This window comes from Alexandromys fortis, unplaced genomic scaffold (genome assembly GCF_014885135.2).
Source record: "Alexandromys fortis isolate MF-2015 unplaced genomic scaffold, M_Fortis_MF-2015_v1.1 scaffold_50, whole genome shotgun sequence".
In the NCBI taxonomy this organism is placed as follows: domain Eukaryota; kingdom Metazoa; phylum Chordata; class Mammalia; order Rodentia; family Cricetidae; genus Alexandromys; species Alexandromys fortis.
This window is the reverse complement of record NW_026067932.1, coordinates 5,764,084-5,786,656: the sequence shown is the minus strand read 5'-3', so window position 1 is coordinate 5,786,656 and position 22,573 is coordinate 5,764,084. Positions and strand designations below refer to the sequence as shown.

General features: G+C 43.8%; 1 protein-coding gene across 8 annotated transcripts in view; it reads left to right on the top strand.

Annotated features, from left to right (window-relative positions):
- The window catches only part of Anks1b (ankyrin repeat and sterile alpha motif domain containing 1B), an 864,790-nt gene that overhangs the window by 797,798 nt on the left and 44,419 nt on the right, over positions 1-22,573 (top strand). For 5 of the 8 annotated variants that reach the window (XM_050145702.1, XM_050145703.1, XM_050145700.1 and 2 more), the window contains one exon: positions 21,975-22,103. In XM_050145702.1, the coding sequence (XP_050001659.1) occupies positions 21,975-22,103 (129 nt within the window). Of the gene's footprint in view, positions 1-15,840; positions 15,916-21,974; positions 22,104-22,573 lie in introns of all 8 variants that reach the window. The other 3 variants (XM_050145698.1, XM_050145699.1, XM_050145697.1) reach the window with 2 other exon arrangements.

The following is a 22,573-nucleotide window of genomic DNA, read 5'->3' as shown; positions in this document are numbered from 1 at the left end:
AAACCCTCTACATCTTCCCGTTCCTCGGAGACCCTCCACAGAGATTTGGAATGCCAGCCCGAGGCCACAAACCTTCTGGTTCTAAGTGGCTGCAGTAGCTCAGGGAACTTTTGCCTTCTTGAAATCTGCCCAGAAGACCTACTTTGAAAAAAAGTCTAAGTTAAAAATTAAATTGAGGTCAGCATAATATCCATTCCACCCATCAAACTTGTTGGTTAGCAGGTATGGAAACTGCGATGCCAGAGTCGTATTTAATTCCCTGTTTCTAATCTAAACCACTATGGAATAGCTCTGCCTTGGACCAGCAAGATGGCTTAGTGGGTCAGGGCGCCCACCACCAAGTATGCCAACCTGAGCTTCATCCCTGGAACTTACATGTGGAAAGAGAAAAATCAACTTGCTCCCCTCCTCTGACTTCCACACGTGTACTGTAGCATGCTGCATCGCATACACACACACACACATGCACGCACATACACACACATGCATGAACACAAAGAGAGAGAGAGAGAGAGAGATGGATGGATAGGTAGGTAGGTAGGTAGGTAGGTAGGTAGGTAGGTAGGTAGATAGATAGATAGATAGATAGATAGATAGATAGATAGATAGATAGATAGATAGATAGATAGAGCCTGTCACTGGGAATTACTAAACGGGTCTCCATTTCCCTACACCCTCACACTTAGATAACTATACCTTCATGTGTGTGGTGCTTTTTGATTTCCAGAGGACCCTGGCATCTGTTTTATCTCTTTTTAGCATAAGTAAGGTGCCCTGCACACTGCTGGTGTGCATGTCGTACGTGGCGGGGCAACATCATGTTCTAATTTCTGTGAAGCTGAGACAGTAGATGTAAATGTGGAAGATAGACCAGCCAGAGGAAGGCGTCCCCACTGCCTAGGGCCTAATCGCAACACCTGGCAGTTTTCTTGAATGACACTTTGGAGAAGTCAGTGTAGACTTGAGATTGGTCAAGGAAGAGGCTGGATTTCCAGGGTTCAGGAGGCAATCTAAGACTCTGGCAGAAGAGGGCCAGGAGTCCCCACATGCTGTGGCCATTTGTAGAAGACTTCCCTTGGCAGGAATTCATAGGGGGAAATGAAATGCTGCATCTTTCCCCAAATATATGAACAGCAAGAGGAACACGTTCATCTGCACTAACATCAGCTCAGATATTACCAAGGAAAACCCACAGTGTGGAATTCCTTGTGTTTTGAATGCTCTCATTGTTATGAAAAGAAAACAAAGCCCCACAATATTGCCTGGAGCAGATACTAGGCACTCTAAAGACCTTTTCCAAATTGTTTCTAATTCATTAGAAAGTTAATTCAGTCGAAAGCCTAATATTTCTTGATCTGCGAAGAATTACTTAATATGTGTGACTAGATCAATTACTCCCTCGTTTGAAAGTACTTTGCATGCATTAGTTCCACAGATCTTCTTTCTTTTGATATTATTAAAGGGAAGGAAATAGAAGCATCCATGCGGGGGCCCTGCTACCTCCGTCCCTGCTGGTCTCTGCCAGTCCCTACTGGGTTTTCCTGTCCGTTTCTCTCATTTAACTGCCAAATACTCCGTCCGCACTGAGGTGGGTGAGGTCTTTACCTCACGGTAAATAAATGGCGGCTTCCTGTCATACTTTCTGTCAGACTTCTTCCCCAATAGCCCCTGATGTCCAGTGCTATAAAATAGTTTGATAACAGTTCAACAAATAACAATTTCCCACGTGTTATGATGGATTGTGTATATATAGGTACAGGTAGCAGAAGAAAAGGTCACCAATAGCTTCGTGGAAACATTATGAATCAGGTCATGGTGGCCACAGGAAGCCTGTTAGGTAAAAAGTTGTAAGGTTTATAGCAGATAAAGCCCCTTGAAGCAGGTGGTGGTAGTGCACACCTTTAGTCCCAGCACTTAAGAGGCAGAGGCAGGAGGGTCTCTGTGAGTTGGAGACCAACCTGGTCTACAGAGTGAGTTCCAGGACAGCCGGGGCTACGCAGAGAAACCCTGTCCTGAAAACAAACAGACAAAGCAGAGACCCTTTCCATCCAGCAGTGCTCTGTCTCTCCATGTCTGTGAAAAGATTTGTTTGTGGATGCAGAGTACATTCTGTCCACAGACATTCTTGCCCGGGCGTTGCTTCAGATACTGAAGCTGTCTTCTTCATAGCGTCTTAAGTTGGAGTTCTGAGTTGATTTTCTTCTGACTGTACAACCCGAACCAAGTCACTCTGTATTTCTGAACTTTAATTTACTTGGCTTTAAGATGCGAATAATGCTTCTCAGGTTTGGGTGTATCAAATGTGTGTGAAAGTATATTATAAACTATCAAGGTTGGATAGAAGTATATACAGTTGATAGACAGACAGATGGATGGGTAAATGGATGGCTGTTACTAGAAAGATGATAGATAGATAGATAGATAGATAGATAGATAGATAGATAGATAGATAGATAGATAGATGGATGGATGACAGGATGATAGATAAGATAGATGATTGATAGATAAGATATATGTTTGATAGGCAGATAGATGATAGATAAGATAGATGATAGGTGATGATTGATAAGTAGATAGATTGTAGATAAGATAGATGGTAGCTAGATAAGATAGATGATTGGAGAAAGAGAGAGAGAGAGAGAGAGAGAGAGAGAGAGAGAGAGAGAGAGAGAGAGAGAGCGCTAAGTGGAAAAGGTGTGGGGTTTTGAAACTTTAAAGCCCACCCGCACCCCCACAGTGACACACTTCCTCCAAGAAAGCCACACCTCCTAATCTTTCCCAGATAGTTTCACCAACAGGGGACCAAGAACCTTAATATATGAATGAGCCTATGTTGGAATCCATCTCTGCTAATTCAAGTCACAAAAGAATACAAGCAAGAAAATCCTATGGAAATAATATATTGTAACATGATTATCTAAAACATTAAATGAGATAAGGATTTACTTTCTCACATGAAATTTAGAACTTGTATATGTGTGTGTTGCACATATGTGTGCATGTATGTAGAAGGACACATATACATCTGTGCTCGTTGAGGCCAGAGGGTGGCATTGGGTGTCTTCCTCAATCAACCCACATGTATTTGTTGTTTTTTTAGACACAGTCTTTCCCTGAACCTGGAGCTCACTGAGTTTGCTAGGCTGGCTGGCCAGTGAGCCCCAGGGATCCACCTGTCCCCTCCTCAGTGCTGGGTGACAGAGTGTACACTGGCATGCAGACATTGAACATGGGTGCTGGGGATCCCAACTCAGGTTCATGCTTTTTTGGCAAGATGACCCAGTTATCACATCAGCCCTGAAATTTAGGACTTTTAAAAAACAATACTTTTTTTTTAACTAGAGAACTACAGACATCCCCAAGACGCTCTTATCCCTCTCTGAAATAGAAGACAGCTTGTTATTTCTTTATATCATCCTGTTTCTCCCGATAAAAAGACTACCCAGTGCTCAGCGGTTTTGGAAGCTACAGAATGAACTTTCAGAAAATAACAGCTACATTGGAAAAAAAACAATTTTTATTGCTGTATTAACATCAGGTACTTTCTAATGTCCATCCCTTAGTGGCTCCATTTTAATTTAGATTTTTTTCAGCAGAGAAGACCTATTTATAAATGCTTTGCCTGTCCATGATTTCAAATTTTTCTTCCATGGTCTAAAGAGAAACTCTTTGGACTTAAGCATGGACAGGTAACATGGAACCGAAAGGAAGGTCAGGAATAAACCCTTTGGCATCAGGAGCTTCCAGATGCTCGACAGCTGGCCGGGTTGACAAGCTGACACCTCAGCTCAGCCATGGTTTGAGATGTTGGTGCTGTCTTTGAGCCCAGACCGACCACTCCAGCTACTGAAGACCTCACACCATGCACAGGGAGAAAACAGTGCTTCTGGGCTCAGATACAAACTCCTGGAGTGCTGTGCAGTTTTTTGTTTTATTATTATTAATTTAGTCAATCCATTGCCTCTTCTCAAAATACTCCCTGTAGCTCTGACGACTTTGGGGTTAGGAATGTTCATATGGTTAGGGCCTTTGGTATCCCCTCGTCGATCTTTACATAATCAGAAGAAATGGGAGAATGGCCTCTTGAGGTTGGCTCCTTGTATTATATATCAAGAGTCTTGTTCTCTGTCAAGCCCATGAAAGAAGCAAATGAGACAGCTGGGGTTTGTCCCAACAGACCCAAACAGACCTAAACACCGCCAGTCATTTTTCTAGAGAAATTAAAACCAGACCTTTTTTTTTTTAACTCAATGGAAAAGATTCTATTTTCAACTGAATAAAGAAATAGGACAATGTTTGAAAATCCTGCTTCAGTGGAACTGACCTTGTGGTTTTCATGGTGCCTGAGGCTTGCTGACATTGAGCAGCTTGCTCTCAAAGACACACACCAGGCTGTTTCTCTACTTGTTAAATTTGGGGAATGTTCCTCATTATATTCAGTCCAGCTCTTGAGTCCATGGGTCAGAGTTTCAGCTGTTAAAATCTGACCTTGCTAACACTTAAAGGCTAGAAGAATTCTATCATTCTCCTCTCCCTTTTCTTTTTCTAGTGATAAAAATAAAAAAGGGTTTGGTTTTTTTTTTTCTTTCAGTATGGAGGAAATAGGGCTGGTGACACACACCTCTCAGAGTTAATTCTGTTGATGTATTGGCTGAAGTACCACGTCAGTAAGGACTCAAACACTTTGAGATGACTTACATGGCGAGGACTATACCGAGTCACTTCCCTGTGATGTCCAAGTGCTCTAATAGCCAGGTGTTTAGGGCCAGGTGTTCTTATAGCCAAGTGTTTATGACCAGGTGACCTTATAGCCAGATGTTTAGGGCCAGGTGCTCTTATAGCCGGTGTTTGTGGCCAGGTGATCTTAAAGCCAGGCATTTATGGCAAGGTATTCTTATAGCCAAGTGTTTACTGCCAAGTGGTCTTATAGCCAGTTATTTATGTCCAGGTGATCTTATAGCCAGGTGGTCTTATAACCAGGTGTTTATGACAATGTATTCTTATAGCAAGGTGTTTATGGCCAGGTAGTCTTATAACCAGGTGGTCTTACAGCCAGAATCATTAAGCTCTGGTGTTTCTGCCTTCCTTCTACATGCTACTGCTTAACCAAGGGGTTGTTGCCAAATAAAACCAGACCGTGATTTTTTGCTTTTGTCTTTTTGTTTTGTTTTTTTTTGTTTTTGTTTTTGTTTTTTAAAGTCAGTAGAAAAGATCGTATTTTTAACTGAATAAAGAAAGAGGACAATATCTGAAAACCTCATTTGGGTGGAACTAATCTTATGATTTTTATGGTGCCTACAGCTTGCTAACAACCCCCCATGATCATTTCTCTGAAGTTTTCTATGCTCCTTTGGGTTGGCTCCTTTCTCTAATAAACTTTCTGTCCGTGTGGGAGTTTCAGGTCCATTCCCTCTGCGGGTTGAACCAACATCAGAGAGTTGATCCTTCCATCCTGAAAGTGTGGTGTTAAAGTCCTCTCAGTTCAGATCAGTCTGGTTTGGATCAGTTGTCTTTCTCTCAGCTAATCACAGAGGTAGAGGTGTGCTTGTCTGTGTCTATGGCTGGGATGGGGGAGCTCTTACAAGAAATGGGATTAGTTTCCAAACAGACAGAAATAGTCACGGTGGGCAACTTGAGAAAAACTCACCTGACTTTCCAATTCTGCCAGTATCCAATAGAAGTTAGTTACATATCAGCTTCCATGCTTAATTTGATAAGCTTTTTAGACTCTCAGATTTGAAGTAATAAAGTCAAGAAAGAAAGAGAGAGAAAGAGGGAGGGAGGAAGGAAAGAAAGAAAAACAAAATCCACCTTGGACGGCTCCTTAGTTCTCCGAGTGTAACTAATACCTATCTCTTATCATTGTTTTGGAGCACAAATAGAGTAATATTTGTCAAAACATTTTAGAGACTTCAAATCTATGCATTTGGATTCTCTGCAGAATTATTATGATGATGAGATACTTTTTAATTTTCTTCTTCATTATGCTTTTTCAACTGCAACAGAATAAATGCATAAAAATTGAACTGTTTTACAAAACTATTCCTATTTTCCAGCTTGCAAGCCCAAACCAGTATCTCTCCACTGGTGTGGAAATAGTAGTAGCCCCTGTGACTGCAAACCCTGCCCAAGGAGCTCCACACTCCACAAGGAGCACTGGAACTCCTTGGGGGAAAGATTTATGATTTATAATCCTTCTTAAGTACATTTAACATGAATTACATGTTTCAAAATGTGTAACTATATTTTCACTTACAAACTATTTATGATATTGCTATCACACCTGAATTGAATGTTTGTGTGGAGGATATACAAGGGATTAAGACAAAAGGCAGTGGGATGCCTTCCCTTTTCTATATTAGCCATATCTAACTCCTTTGCAGCATTCTTCTGTAGAACGTAAGGTGCGCATCATCTTGGCTCCTCAGCTTCGGCCATGCCTGCATCTTCATGTTGAGCACCATTAGCCTATCACTGATTCTTCTGAACCTTCCATGACATCTTCCCGGCCACTCCAAGGCGCTTGAGCCATGCCTCCTTTCTTAGCCTGTAGCAGCGCTGGGCTTTTCCATTTATTTTATTTCTTATCGAGTTGTTTGCCTACTGATTCTAGACCGTCGAAGCGTTTGTAGAACTTGGGTTTGACTGAGTACATCCCTGAGCTCCTTCCCAGCAATGTGCTGGACTAAATTTAAGAAGTTAACCTGAGAAGCACACACCTCTCGGGTCCTCCACCAATGCGTCAAATGAGACACTGATCAAAGTACAGTGGAGGGAAACCATAGCTTCCTGCCAGAGACCTTTTAAATTGACACCATTCTAGGTGATTGAGTGTTCAGCTAGCTAGTGTTCTTGGTTTTTTTTTTTTTTCCCAATTTTTCCATGAGGATGAAATGAGGACACAGTAGAATCTCGGAAAATATCCTCTAACAAATGGCTCTGTCCAATGCTTCTTTTTATCCAGAAGCAAGAAACAAATGTTGAACATATAGTTAACAAATGAGTTGAAATAAAGAAGATGACAGCCTCCGTTTGCAAGAAAGGACTGTAATGTATATTTTGGAGAGACATTACTGGCAAAAAAAAAAAAAAAAAAAAAAACATTACTTCGCAAGAATCTAGTTTCTTTGCAGCAATTCATGCTATGATAAAAAGCTGACTGCTGCCTTACTGAACGAGCTATTAATATTTCTGCCTTTTGCTGGTCTGAAGCATGTTTGTGCCAGGAGCTATGCCCTCTCAGCCTTGAAGGAGAACCCATACAATGGTCCTGATTGTCTTAACTTCACAGCAGCGGAGAGAACTCCAGTATCTAGAGAGCTGCCCAGTGAGTAGTACACAGATAGCTTCTGCTTTCCTCCCCTCTGTGGGTTTTTTTGCCTATGAGGAGATTTTTACAAATAATTGAGCCGTGCCAAGGACAACGACAACTGTCATTTTAAGAAATACACGTTATAGATTATAGGAACAAATAGGGTGCTAGGAATACCATAACCCTGTGTGCCACACTGGCAGCGGAGAGATTAACGAGGAGGAGGAGAGGAGGGGCGAGGCGTGGGGTGGTGTAAGGAGACGCTTGAGCACACAGTTCCGGGGCTTGTACCACTCCAGTAGAAGCACAATTTACTTCCCCTTACGTTCGCCTACTTCTCTGATGCCCACACTCTTGAGGCCCACATGCGGGCGTTACTAGCAAAACGCCAGTTGGCGAGGCTCTCTCCTTCCAAGAATCGCTGCCCACACACACACACACACACACACACACACACACACACACACACACACAAGGGGAAGGTCATGACCACGACGCTTTGGTAAGATGGCTCTTCAGAGAGACAGGGAAAGGGTGGGAAGGGGCATTCTCTTGAGTCTGTCATTCTCTGCGAGCAAAATAGCTCGCCTGAAACCTTTTGTGAAGAGGGTCAGCAAGGCGGTCGCTCCTGTCTTTCCCTCTTTGAAACCAGAAACAGATGCCAGCCCTGAGCTTGAGAGGTTGGCAGTGTGGCTGCTGGGAAGAATCGGAATCAGATGCAGTGGTGAGGGTGCCCAGAGTTTTTGTTTTGTTTTGTTTTTAATCTCAAAGCTCACAAGATAGGAGGATCAGTCTCAGTCTAGGGGAGATGGACAGAAGGGATCAGTTGCTGACCCGCAGCCTCTAGTTAGCTCAGAGGAAACAAAAGTTTCTGCCATCCAGGTGGGGCTCAGTTAGTGCCCACACAGAAGGAGGAACCACAGGACCATGGCTGCTTAGAAGGACGTCTGCACCAGGGCCTTTGCTGAGCTGGGTTTGTTTGACTCCATTTTTTTGACAGATCTAATCAGGCCTGCTCAAGGAGCTGCCAAGATCCCTGGCTAAGGCCAAGGCTTCCTCTGACGACTCGTACTTTCCTTCTGCCTGGGAGCCCATTTTATGTTGCCTTAAAACATAAAACTAAAAACATTGGGGAGAAGGAACAGACTTCCTTGTTCCTTTAGCTTTCGTTCTGCACCCTTCATGTGTCTTCCTGGACGACCTCTGAACACCCTGAAGTGTGAAAGTATTATACTAACAAAAGAAACGCAAGGGAGAATCCTTTATCTTTCCGGGGCTAGACTAAGAGAGAAATTTTCATCACATGCAGAATCTGACTGGAGGGCTGTACTCACAGAAGTTCCCTTATTAAACTAACTCCGCCACATCAGCGGCCGTCCCTGAAGGCTTCCGGAGCCTAATTGGAATGGCTGGGTAGATGGAGCTGTCAACAGCCTACTCTATCGGAGACCCATCACCAGATTCTCAGCCCCAGCTGACTGCTCGCTCTGACAGTGTTTATGGAAAAGATCACGTCCGTAGCAATCAGATCTCCACAAATGTCAATTAAAAACGGGGCTGATCCCTGCTCCTGTCCTTGCATGCCTGAGGTGGCCCCTCGCTATCTTTGGATGAATGTCAGGGCATCAAGGAGATGTTTGTTCCTTGTGTTCTGAACTTTCCCCAGATCTTACACTTCTGAACGGAAGAACAATCATTTGGCAATATGGGCAACACAGTCCTGAATAAGATAGAAAATGCAAGGGGTTCTGAGAGGAGGTCTTTCTGAGCCCGTGTCCTTAGAGGACAATGCAGGGCATGAGGAAGCCAGCCCTGCCACATCTGGACAAAGAGAATCTCTACAGCAGAGGGGCAGCAGTGGATGCTTTGAAGCAAGTGTCTGCATGCTGCTGTGTAAAACAGAATGAGCCGGAGGAGAGGAAGCATGTGGGGTAGGGGTCAGAAGATGGAGTATCTTAGAGGCCACTATGTAGACTTTGTCGTCTTGGAAAAGGCAAGCCAAGTGGCATAGTCTGGCTTTTGTTTGAAGTGGGTCACTTTGGTTCCTGTATTATAAACATATACTCAGAGAGTGATGGTGGAGGTAGTGAACCTGGATAGGTGAAAAGAGGTGGCTAACCTCAGACAGTGAGAGCTGAGTGCCGGAGGATTTGCTGCTGGACAGAGAGTGTCAGAACAGAACTAGGAATAGGGAACTGTGGGCACTGGCTGATTGGGCTGGGGACTGTAGGCTCCTACTGATTGGGTTGGGGACTGCTGGCCTCTGACTGATTGGCTAGCCAATAGCCGCTGAGATACCAGCCCATTGGGGTGTGGTCTCTCTCCCTTTAAAAGAGCGGGGCTTCCCTCTCCTCTCTCTCTTGCTTCCGGCTCCACTTCCGGCCACTAGGCTCCTTTCCTGACTGTGCAGAGGGCTGTTGTCTGGGACGGTGATCTGTAAGTTTTCCCCTTTAAATAAATAACCATTCTATTAATCATAATTCCAAAGATTGTGACTTACGCCTTCATCTTGCACCTGTGGGCTGCCTGCCGCCAGGCCAGCTAGGTTTGGCACGGGCCCTTCCTCAGCCGCAGCTGCTTGGATTTAAACTCCACAGGCCTGCGTAGTCTCTGCCCGCCTCTGTTGAATGAGGAGCTGCGGCAGGCTGCGTTCCCGCCCAGCTCTGCACAGCTAGCTTTACCCAAAATAATTACACGGAAACTGTATTTTTTTAAATACTGCTTGGCCCTCTCACATCTAGATTAACCCATTTCTAATAATCTCTGTAACACCACAAGGTGGCTTACCAGGGAGATCTTAACCTGCATCTGTCTGAGTGGGAGAATCATGGCGACTGCCTGACTCGGCTTCTTTCTCCCAACATTTTGTTCTGTTTACTCTGCCTACCTAATTTTTTGTGCTATTAAAGGGCCAAGACAGTCTCTTTATTTAACCAATGAAATTAACACAAAACAGAAGACTCTCCCCCATCAGTAGAGCAGCCTCAGGTGGAGGCTACTTTGCTTAAAGAGCAAGGAATTGAGCTGGGCATGGAGAGTGGTACTGGGGAAGACAGGAATGCTTTGCTCTGTGATGGAAGATTTTAAGCTTTTTTTTTTTTCCTTTTTGAGAATGCCCCAGTAGGGAAGGCCTAATGGGTGACGAGAGAGATGGCTCGCTGTGAAGAACTAGATTGCTATCAGTTGAGTAGAAAAGAAAGTCGTGTTGAGGAAGAAAGCTTTGGAGATTGGTGACATTCCTTCTATTTTATGTCCAGATTTGAATGCAGTTCTGCTGTGCTGATATTTTCTTAAATGAAGTCATGGTAACACACGGTACAAGACAGCAAGGTCTAGATGTACACTTTAAGGACATAAGGACACAGGCCAGAATCAAGGGAAAGTTCTGAACCAAGAGAAAATTAGTTGCCGACTTCTTTCTTCTTCTTCTTCTTCTTCTTCTTCTTCTTCTTCTTCTTCTTCTTCTTCTTCTTCTTCTTCTTCTTCTTCTTCTTCTTCTTCTCTCCCCCTCTTCCCCTCCCCCTCCTTCCCTCCCTTCCTCCCTTCCTCCCTCCCTTCCTTCCTTCCATTCTTCTTTTTTCTCTGACTTTTTGAGACAGGGTCCTAACTTCCTAGATAGACCAGGCTGGCCTCAAACTCACAGAGATCCCCCTGCCTCTGCTTCCTGAGTACTGATATTAAAGGTGTGCCCCATCATACCCAGCCTAATTTTATTCCTTCTAATGAGTATTAACTATCATCAAAGAAGTAAAATTATGTTATTGCTTTTGTCACAATTATAAGACTACTGTGGCTGGCAAGATGGCCGAGAGGGTAAAGGCACTTAATGCCAAACCTGAAGACTTGACTCTGGTCCCCAGAACCCACAGACCATGGTTGTCCTCTGGCCTCCATACTTGTACAAATAAATGTAATAAAAAAAAAAAAACCTGAAGGACTACCTTATCTTTACTTAAACCCATTTATTTGGATTTCATAGTAATTCCAGCTCAGACAAACTAAATCAGCTTTTGCAGTCTATGTGGACAGGGCGCTGGGGAAACACTGATAGGCAAATGAAACAGCAGAGACACAATGTTCTTCTGCAGCTCTGTCTTCAAGCTCTGCAGCAGCCTCTGCTACAGAGGGGGAGTGGCAAGAGTTCCATCTCTCCAGCAAAGCGGGCAACCTTTTGTCAACCTTCATCAGGAAAAAATAAGGATTGCTGCTGCTGCTTCTTCTCCTTCTTCTTCTCCTTCTTCTTCTTCTTCTTCTTCTTCTTCTTCTTCTTCTTCTTCTTCTTCTTCTTCTTCTTCTTCTTCTTCTTCTTCTTCTTCTTCTTCTTCTTCTTCTTCTTCTTCTTCTTCTTCTTCTTCTTCTTCTTCTTCTTCTTCCCCTTCCTCCCCTTCCTCCTCCTCCTCCCCCTCCTCCCCCTCCTCCTCCTTCTCCTCCTCCTCCTCTTCATATTCTTCCTTTTCCTCTTCCTCCTCCTCCTCCCCTTCCTCCTCTTTTTTTCTTCTTCTTCTTAGAACTCTGTAAGGTTAATCTCTGAAACGTCCTAGGTGAAGTGCGTTGGCAGTGGATTGGTTTACTAGTGGTACGAATGGCAATAATGAAATAGACCAAGGAATACCAGTGCTGACTCTCTCTGCAGCACAGCACCATTTACCAAGAGCTCCTCATGGATTCCATGCGTATGTCTAAATACCTCCTGTGTTCTGGGCCTCTGAAAAGTTAGCTGTGGGGAAAAAAAAATCCCTCTCTCATATAGAGTGGGTGTTGAGTTGGCCTGATAAAACAAGTAAGCCAAGAAATGTCTTTTGCAGATGAAGATATTCTCAAGGTTCATTAAAACTTAGCTTTAGGGGCTGGGGGGGATGGTTAGGAGCATGTACTGCTCTGGCAGGGGACCTATGACGAGTGCCTGTGACCCCAGCTCCAGGGAATTTAATCCTCTCTTCTGGCCTTTGAGGGCACTGAGCTCATGCGCATAAACCCACATAATATATTAAACACATAATTTAAATTATTGAAAAAAAAGATGACTTTAAGTCATCAGTTTTTTAGAACACCTTCCATCCTAGACAAAATGCTGTCCTTGGGACTTTCTTCTCTTTCTTAAAGCTTTGAAATCCCAGCACGTGTTGTGTGGCAATTGTATCTTCGTAGATAGAGTGAGTGTCCATACTGAAGGCTTCACCTGCGTTCAGCCTCGTGGTCCTGTCTAGGAGAAGGGCCATCTCCTGTTAGGAAGTCATCTGTTACAGCTCACCCGCCTGACCTGGAGGGCAAGTAGATCTGGCAAATTACCGCCAGCAGAACAACTGGGCTCTCTGGAATGTGTCTACTTGAAAAAAAAAAAAATCTTCCTAACCAAGACAGCTAAATAACTTCCCTTCGTTTAAGATGTCTTTTAAAAATCAGACTTTTTGCCATTTACAACGACTCACACAGGTATTGGGAATCTTGAAGTTTTTACTCCTTGTGCACCCAAGACTGCTTATCCACAGAAACGAGCTATTGTAGCAGCTACAATGGGCAGAATCACGCAGGAAGTCTTCAGTATATGTGAGCAGAGAGAATACATTGCCAAATACGAGTTACGCCGGGCACTCTCGACATTGCTTAGCTTTGGTAGTATTATGGTCAGAAGATACCACCATATAACAGCACACTAAGAGGACATTACCCTGCAGAAACTAAACACCGGACATCATAGAGAGAAGCTGCTGATGCAAGAGGCTCACACCTGCTCAGGGTTTCCCAAAATCAGTGAGGCCTATCCTGCCAATGTCAGGGCCTTGTCCCCAGGCAGAAGGCTCAGTGCTGGGGACAGGCAGAGAACGGAGCCCCTAAAAAAGGGTTGAGGCTTTTCCTCCATCCCCATGGAATACAGGGCAGTCTGCCCTTGTGCTTTCCCATCATAGGGCTGGAAAGGGGTTCAGGGGACACGCACAGGGGCATCTTTACCCAAGATAGATTTGGATGCGCATAGCACCTGCTGCGCCTCAGAGGACAGACAGGTGTGTCCTGGCAAAGACCATGAACAGTCCAAAAGTCTGTCTTCTGTTCTATCCTCCCAGGATATGTGCGTGCCATGTGAGTGGCATGGGTGTGCAGTGAGAAAGCAGGGTGGTGAGCCCACCCCTGCACGCCACACTAGTGTGTACTGAATGGTAGCACCAACTACCAGACAGTCAGCTCACAAGAGAAAGACCGTATCTTTTCCCCAAGTCCTCCTCTGAAAGAAACACAGAGAAGACATGCCAAGAGAGAGCACACCACCCACCCCTTCCTCCTAGAAGAAGATAGAGTTCAGCCCTACTCGCTCACTACCTCTGGTGTCCTACATCCCAAAACTGGCCCATCCTGAGGAGGGAAAAGTTAGAATCAGCAAGGAGACAGTATATTACATCTTTTCTATCTTCCAGTCACTTCATGACTGAAAGTGACCAGGAAGCTGTGCTACCTACCTAGAATAGTAAGTGGTCTCATACCTACCTGTGTGAATCTGGTCCATTAAAAACTAAGGGAGAAAAGGGAATGAAACTTTTACGTGTTTGGATAACTATGGAGTTGAGACTGTCTGGGGGAGCAGCCCTATTTCCAGGTATTTGCCTGCGGCTCAGAAATCCAAGCCCCTCTCAGTGGGCCCTCTGCCTTCTGGTGAAGTCCCACACAAGTTCCCAGAAGTTAGTATATATGCCAACTCCGTGGGGCCCCGGCCAGTCACTTGGTCTCTCTGGATGTTGAAGTCTTCTCGGTGACTGGTGGCATGTTAGCTCCTAGTCCATACAAGAGCTAGAGACTTTGACTCACATGGCAGAATTTACTCATGATGTGGGTGAGAGGGTTCACGGGGTTGAGGGCATCCTATGAATACATTTAGTGCCAGTAAAGACAGTAATCCAACTAAGCCTGGAGTCTGTACAGGTGGCCCTCCATAGACGCAACTAACAGCAGATCAAAAGTACTGAACATGCTGCATGACTCTGTCATTCTTCCTGAGGCAGTATAGTATACACCCATGTGTTACGTTCTTTCCAGTGTGCAGGAGGTGTGGGTAGGTTATGCCCTGGAACCGATCCTTCATAGATACTGAGGGACACTGTACTTTTAAATCAGAAAGAAGCTATTAGGGATAGGGAAGGTAGGGTTAATAGCCTCAAGACTTGACTTGCTGGAGAATGAATTTTTTGGGAAATAGGAAGATGATCCTCTTTGTAGAGAAAATGGCTTGAAGCTTCAAGTGGGAGCAATAAATGGGAGATGGCCAGACCCCGGGAATGTAGCTCCCTTACAGAGTACCAGGCATCTGCACTATGCCTCCAGCGCACTGGGCAGACGGCAGAGGACCAAAAGCAAAGGCACAGTGCGGTGGGGAAGCATCTTAATGAGAGAGATGCTGACGTCTGTCTCTGCGGTGGTGGGAGAGGAGGAAACTTAATCGGGACGGACGAGCTGGCTCCCATAGTTGTTAATGGCCGAAACTTCCCCTCGGTGGGTTTCAGAGACGTATTGTGGGTGTATGTGTCCCCTCCCTGCACTGATCTTTGTCCGCTCCACACATGGGACTTGCTAAGTGACTTCAGACCATATCCTATTATTCAGTGTCAGAGTTTTGGGTTTTATTTGGGGGGAGGAGAAGGACTCTGGTTTTTGACAGTTTCCCTCTGTAGCTGAGCAAACTTCCTGCCTTGACCTCCCAAGTCCTAGGATCACATAGCCTATTTATTACAGTGTGTCTCATGGTGACAACATTCACGGGAAGGACTCTGAAAGAGTCGGGCCATGAGCACCACAGGTTATACGGAAGTCTCTGCCACAGCACCCGGGAGGGGGTGTGGGTTGGTGGAGCATTTGATTCTGAGCACGCACCACAGTTTTAGATTCCTGCTCAGATGGTCGAGAGCCCAGTTAAGAAGATGCTGGCTCACTGCACCCCTAAATGGCTGCTGAGATTCCCTAGCCCTGGTCCCTCCCCCTCAACCAGGCGGGGTCTTCCAATACACCCTCTGCTACAGGGGATCAAGCACCTGTGGTTCCTCAGCCCCATGGCCCTGCCCTAGAGACCGCTGGTAGCCATTTACTGTTTATTCTTGACCATTGAGGATAAGAAAATCCAGATGTTTAACTGATTTTTAAAGATTTCCTTCCCCATCTGTCTTGAATTCAATGAAATAATTACTTTCTGAAAATAACACTATGAAGAGGGGAAAGATGCTGCTTTTTCTTTATGGCAAAAGTAAAAATAGTTTGCTTTTTCCGAGGTGTGAATTTATTGGTAATTTCCCTTGATACAGCACTAATGCGTAAATGGTCTCGCCCCCTGCCCCCACCCCTCTCCCAGTCAACCCAACATACTTTTAAGCAAAATGAATGACTTGGAAGTCAATTATTAAACCTTGAATGCCCCAAGCATTCTTTTATTTTTTTTTAAAGAAATGTAATTTGTGTATTCTGCTGTTCTCCTTCCCTTCCTGGATATACGTGGGTAGCTGCCATGTTTTAAATATTGACAAGATAAGATAGTTTTCTGTTTATACCAGCAGTCGTCTGTCTGTGAAATATGGACGAATCAGAACGCTGGATTTCCTTTCTCAGCGATCCATCAGGTCCATAATGTAAGGCCACAAATGGTTATGTTTCTCTTTCTCAACTTGCGCTGTGTGCTGTGTTGCGGTCTTGTGTCACTAAACCCAAGGTACTGCGTCCCAGCAATGCGGAAAATCTGTACTGTCTGATGGCTTCTGAAATGCTTTGTCTATGACCCTCCATTTGCTGTGCTTCGTGACTGGTTGGCGTGTAAACACTGTCCTAAAATGAGAAACAGCCTTGGTTTGGTAATCCACGATTAAAACCTGTCCTGTGTGAGTTTTGGCTTCCATCCCGGGTGTCTGTCTTACCTTGCTTTTACAGGGAAAAGGCAAAGGGTACATTGATATCTTAGAGAGACATGTATATATCTGCCTCATTCTTCCCCTTTCGTACTTCATGTCCACAAGCTATTTTGTACTTTGTGTCCAGTGACTCTGAGGGTCCATGCACTTTATTTGCAAGAAATACTTGACTTGCATGAGATTCCCTGCAACTGATGGAGATGTTGTGGGGAGAAGAGCCCGGGAGGAGGGGAGGCATTCTCAGAGCGATACGGTGGTTCTCAGCCTTTTCCCGTTTGGCAGTATTGATTTGATCTTTGGAATGCATATGAAATTGTGACCCATTTTATTCTGAGCTGCTTAATATTTGAATAGTCATGTTTCACATTTGTATACTTCAGAAAAAAAATCACTTGAAACGAAAACATTCCGGCATAGATTTTACATTTATATTTTAAATTACAATTCTATTTCCACAGCCGCCAAAACCTTCCCCATTGGCTAGTCTGTGGTCTGGGAGCTCGAGACACTTGGTTGAGAATCACTGGAAATTCTTGGGGTGGCATGTGAAAGGCTTCTCTGGGGGTGCTGCATTAGGTACATCCATCCTCCCGTGCATGGGACCCTGATGGCTCTTGAGGACCCTGATGTCTGCACACTGCCTGCCCTGGTGCTCCGTGACCCCGAGTCCCCCTCCCAAGTGCACAGCGCTAACGTCAGATTTGAAGTGTTCAGACGTGGCCATCCCTGCTCCTCCTCCATAGAGCACGTTCAGCAACGAACAGTTGCATGACCACGTAGTGCTGTTAGTTCTTGGACACTTTTTCCAGACACCTGCTGCAGCCCTTGGCTCTCCCATGTGTGAATGTTGAAAGGAGACCCTCCCTTACGATCACATCCAAATACGTGTGTGTGTGTGTGTGTGTGTGTGAGAGAGAGAGAGAGAGAGAGAGAGAGAGAGAGAGAGAGAGAGAGAGAGAGAGAGAGATCCCAAGCATGGAGCTCTGTGTGGCACTCTAGAAACCCTTAGTGGCTGTGGGAGGTGAACATAATTGCTTCCGTGTAACTGGGTGGCCCTGCTCTGAAGAGCATCAGAATTACAGAAAGTGAAACCTCAGAGTAGCAGTTGTCACTTCAAATCCTGTTAGCTGTTCATGAGGTGTGCTGCAGAAATATAGAATAATGTCTGTTAATATTCAGATCTAAATTTATAAGCAGGTAGGTGGGAGTAGCTCCTAGCAGAAGAGATCTAAAAGCTTCTCTTTAAAAAAAAAATCAATTAAGTCTCCATTTTAAATTTTTTTAAAAAAAGAATTATACAAAAAAAATTATACAAGGCTTAGAAAATATCCTACCTCTCTATAATGTTCGAAAGCTAAGTCATAATCAAGACTTTTAATTGTTTGCTGATCTCTCTGGGAAAGCTTTTCTCTAGAAGAAAATTAAAAATAAAGAAAACACTTCCCCCCATGTGCCCTGTCCATGTTTGCTGCATAGAACGAGCAAGCTGGAACTTTCCCTCTATATCAGTTTGTGCTGCCTTATAAAATGCCAGAGGTCAAAAGCACTTCTGAGTCATTGATCTAATAAAAATCTACCAAGAGGCATCCGTGAGTTTTATATAACGAAGTTCAATTAGTGGTATTATATTTCTCAGCTAGTGGTATAAAATAAAGTTTAATTTAATTGCTTTATTTTTTATGTGGCCTAGTTCTAAGTCCTTCACGCTCATCCAGAGTATGAAGTAATGGTTGGTGGTTAGTGGATACCTGTTGGAGAGAAACTGCTCCGTTTAAAACTTTAATATCAAATTATATTTTTCCATAATATTAGAAGATTGAATTCTTGAAGTGCTAATTAGTGATGTATAGTTTCTCCTGTTAAATGAATGTCCTCCAGTGTATTTATTTAAAAATGAAACAAAAAAGCCTTAAGATATACACATATAATACATACATAAAAACATATAACAAATACCAAATAAATGAAGTTTTAAGCCATGACCAAATTCTTAGCATATTACGGTTATTAATCTAAAGAGTTTTCTCTAAGTATTCTAAGCGCTAAAGAGCCTGAAGACATTTGTTAAGAGCTATTCAACTCCGTGTCTTCTGTAATTACTTGAAGAAGTCCTCTAAGATCACTGTGTCAGAAACAGTTTTAAATAAGACAAGAGTCTCCACCAAAATTGTCCTAATTTTTATTCTAATTAACTATTGTTGCACCATTGTTTCCAAGGTTAGACTATTCCTCATTACAGAGGGTTTTTTTTATTTGAAGCATTATTTGAAGCAAAAGACTTCTCTTAGTTCTGTTTGATTTTTATTAATTTTTAATAAGAATTTTAAACTGGAAAATTAATGGATCTAATCTAAAGCAGTTGCATGAAGAAATACAGGTATTGTATGTGTGTACGAATGTGTAGCTCGCTCTTCAAGAGCTAAGTTGAAATTAGGCAAGGGTCATTTATCTTTCATTATTTTCTGCTGCTACATACACTAACTACCAAGGCCAGCTCCTCCAAGGTTCACTCCTGCTTTAATTCTACCTTGGGTTGAGACCTAAGGCACCCGTGTTCCCTGAACTCTGTCTTTTCTTGGCAGTCAACTAGCGTAGCTGAAACCCAGCCCAAGGCCAAGGTCATTCCCATCTTTCACTAGCAGACGTTACTAAGCCCATTTGGAGTTCTTCCTTTCACATTGACTCTTTTTTAAAAAAAAGGCACCGAGCATCAGCAGTTTGATTCATCTAAATAGTCATAGATTGGAGGGGTTTTTTGTTTATGTTTTTAAGAGAGAGGAAGTTGAATTTCCAGGAAAAAAATTCTTTAGTTATAAATCCAATCCAAAGAACGCTTTTCTTTCTGAAAATACGTTTCTGGAACTAGCACTAAGCATGACGAAATTTGGAGTCTGTTTCCAGAAAGGTCAATGCATTGCCTGTAAGGAATTTTAAACTATTTGGACTGGAGCAACATTTCAAGACTCCGAGGAAAATAAAGCCGGGATTATATTTCCCTCCCCTAGAATTATCTCCCCCATAGCTTCTTGGGAGGCCCTATTGGATCACTCTGGACTCAGAGCAGATGCTCTGTGACTTTTGGACCAAATGGAGCCACGGGAGAGCAGTTGATGGCAGTGCCCCCCATTTCGTCAGATGGTGGCTGAACAGCGATCTTTGATGATTACAGAGAAATGCGTGCCTCGGTCTGTTACGCCCAAAATGGCTGTTACAATGTCTATGGATGATGTAAACATTCGCGTCCGTGTCCGGCTTGCAGCTCTGCATTAAATCTACAGGGCCACATTCAGGTTTAGGCGTGTGACCTAATCAACAGTGTGAAGATGAACCTGTCCATGATCTGCATGCCTAATGCACTAACCTGTAAGACACCCCCACTTCCCTGCTTTACGGCACCCACTCCTGGCCAGCCCTAGTCCCAGACCTTCCCCGACAGCCCGCAGAACCCCCAGCCCCTGCCTGTCACGCTCCACCAAGGGTTACCTCAGCTAGCTACAATAGGGTTGGAAAATCTGTTGCTTGGCTGGTTGTCACGTCAGCAGACACTGGTCCAAAGGATCTTTTGATGTCACCCAAATCTTCCTTTTGTATCATTCCACGGAGTTGCGTGCAAACTTGTGTTGGTCTGTTAACGGCGTCACCTGTGACCTGCGTGTTCGATACCTGTTTGCTGTGTTGTGTCGCTTTCTCAAGGGAGGGTGGGAGGGAGAGGAGCTTAGCGGGATGCCGGAGGGTCGTTTGCTGGATTTGGGGGAGACCTTATAAGAGCTCATGGCTGCAGTGTTTCCAGGGTTATAAAGGTTCTTGGACTCTACTTTAAAACAGGTAGTGAGTTCCACAGGGCTGTCAGGTTCACATCTATATGGGTTCTTAAGGGCAATGTATAACCAGCTTTATAAAGACTAGAAAGAGAATTAAAAAAAAAAAAGACTTTGAGAAATAAGGAAAAGAAAATGTCAAAATATAAAATCAGAGAAAAGCTTAATCCTGAAATTAACTGCAATTAGTTATTACTTTTACGAATAACTCATATAAAGAGAAAATTCAATAGTGAGCCCAAAGATAAAGCATAAAGTTCTAAAATAAGTGTTTATATTACTGTTTGAGGTTTTAAATGCCATTATATATTTTAAATGACATGTGTCAAAAATAGCAGAGACTAGGCAAATCAGTCAACACAGACAAACCAACTACTAAAGAGAAACACGGACAGTGGCTAAGAACAGAGCAAGGGTATAAGGAGTTCTCATTAGACGCTCACTCCCGTGAGAAGCCCGGGGAAGGACAGGACGCTGACCAGGTTCACCTGTGATTCCAGGTGAGCCACGCACGAAGGAAAGGCTCCAGGCACGCTGCCGTGAAAAGGCCTGTGCCTTTCTATGGGACTCCGAATCTTTCTTCCCGCTTTTCAAAGCCAGTTAGAAAGGTCCAGAAGGCAGAGCCCTTGCTTCATACTTTCTACCATTGGCAGCCACCTCTGTCCCACCTAACAGAATTCTACAGTGCACAGAGAGCATGGTGCTCGCTGGTCTGAGCCTTGCCTGGAGGCGCCAGCTTCTGAGCCTTTGGGGTTACCACAGCTTTTCTGGGGATCTAGGTACACACTTCCTGTTTTTCTCCAAAATGGGGCATCTGGGAGACAGACTCCTTGAAAATTCCTCCCAGAACCCCCACAGCATGTCAGCCCTTCTGCTAGAACTCCACTGAATGTGGTCCCCAGCCAAGTTTTGTTTGGTTTGGGAGCTCATAAGGCCCTGTTATACGCTTCTAACACCTGAGGAAAATAATGTCCTACAATTCTGTAAGACTAGCCAAGTTTGGGTTAGAAGAGAGGAGCGGTGGAGACACTTAGATAGCCCAGTTTTCCTTGTGTCCATTGAGAACAAAGAATTGGATTTTGAGAAGCCAGAAACCTTAGCATGGGAAAGAATAAAATGGACTCTGCCTGTGACATGTAGGTCAGATGAGAGCCAAGGGAAGACCTGCCAGGATAGCGCTTGGAGTATATAAATGCTCGTCCATGTCAAACAAATCAAAGTGACAAATCAAAGTGGATGACGGCATGGCCTCTTTTAGGTCGGTCTTAGTGGGTATGTGTATCACAGGACATACCATCAATGTGACATACTTCAGAGTCAGGGGTCTTACATAGACGCACATGCTCCTGTGAGCAGAACTGCGTTCCAGAGCGTGGACCACTGCAGTGCCACAGAAGGCAGCTCAGTACATGCAAGGCCATCGTAGAAACACTGCATCTATGCAGTTGAACTCCGATGAGGGAAATTAGCTGTTACCCATTATTTTAATGTCTTCTTTAGTGTCTTACCTGTAAAACCTTTCTCCACAGACAGAAAATTTTTCAGTTACATGATAAAGCCATAGCTGGGAAATGAAATTAAACTATGTATTCTAAGGTAAAGGGAATTCAAGCTGAAATTTTCAGTCAGTCTTTCAAAAAAAAAAAATCAAACATACTTTTCTGTTGTAACAGAATATTATGAATGGGTAAATTGCTTACAGATATTTTCATGTTTTGTTTTTAAAATTAGTTAGCCTAGGGTTTTAGTCTGAAAATAGATTAATTTTGACTTCTTTATACTCAGCTTTAGAAATTAGAATGATAACTAGCTCATATAGAAACAAATTAATAACTATTAATGCATACAATATTACCTAAATGCATTGTGCATTTATAGCTCAGGTGTGTTAGGTAAACCCAGACTAGCTAGAGAGAATGAACCTGTCACTGCATATACTGCCTCTAAAATAAATGTCATTTCCAGACAGGGGACTGGGGAGAACCTTCCATCACCTTGCGACCTCCAAATGAAGCCACAGCCTCAACTCCGGTCCAGTACTGGCAGCATCATCCAGAAAAGCTCATCTTCCAGTCATGTGACTACAAAGCTTTTGTAAGTTACCCAGTATTTGAGCCCAGTGGAGACAGAGGATGTGTCCCCTGATCAGTTTTTCAGTCACTGAAACTGTACCAGAATGCCCATCACGGCCATTTCTGAAGGGTTTCTTTTCCCTTCCATCTTTTCCTAAAAATGCCCAGGTGATGGGAGCTTTGGGGGAACCCTTTGAATCTGGTTAGTGTTAAGTTTTGTTCTCTGCCTCTGTATAAAGTGCATTGCAAAAGCCATGTGATAATGCCCAATTTTAGCTAGAATGTTGGCCTAGAATCCGCAAGGCCCTGGGTTCCATCCACAGCTCCACAAATAATAAGTAAAATCAAAGGAAGAGAGTGTGAATGAAGCCGACCTCAGGAGGTCGGGTCTGGCATGTTCTATAAATGCAAGATTCTTTCTGCTGCCCTCCGCGATGGGATGGGATTCCAGGACCGGATTTGGTTTGGTTTGGTTTTATTGGTTGGTTGGTG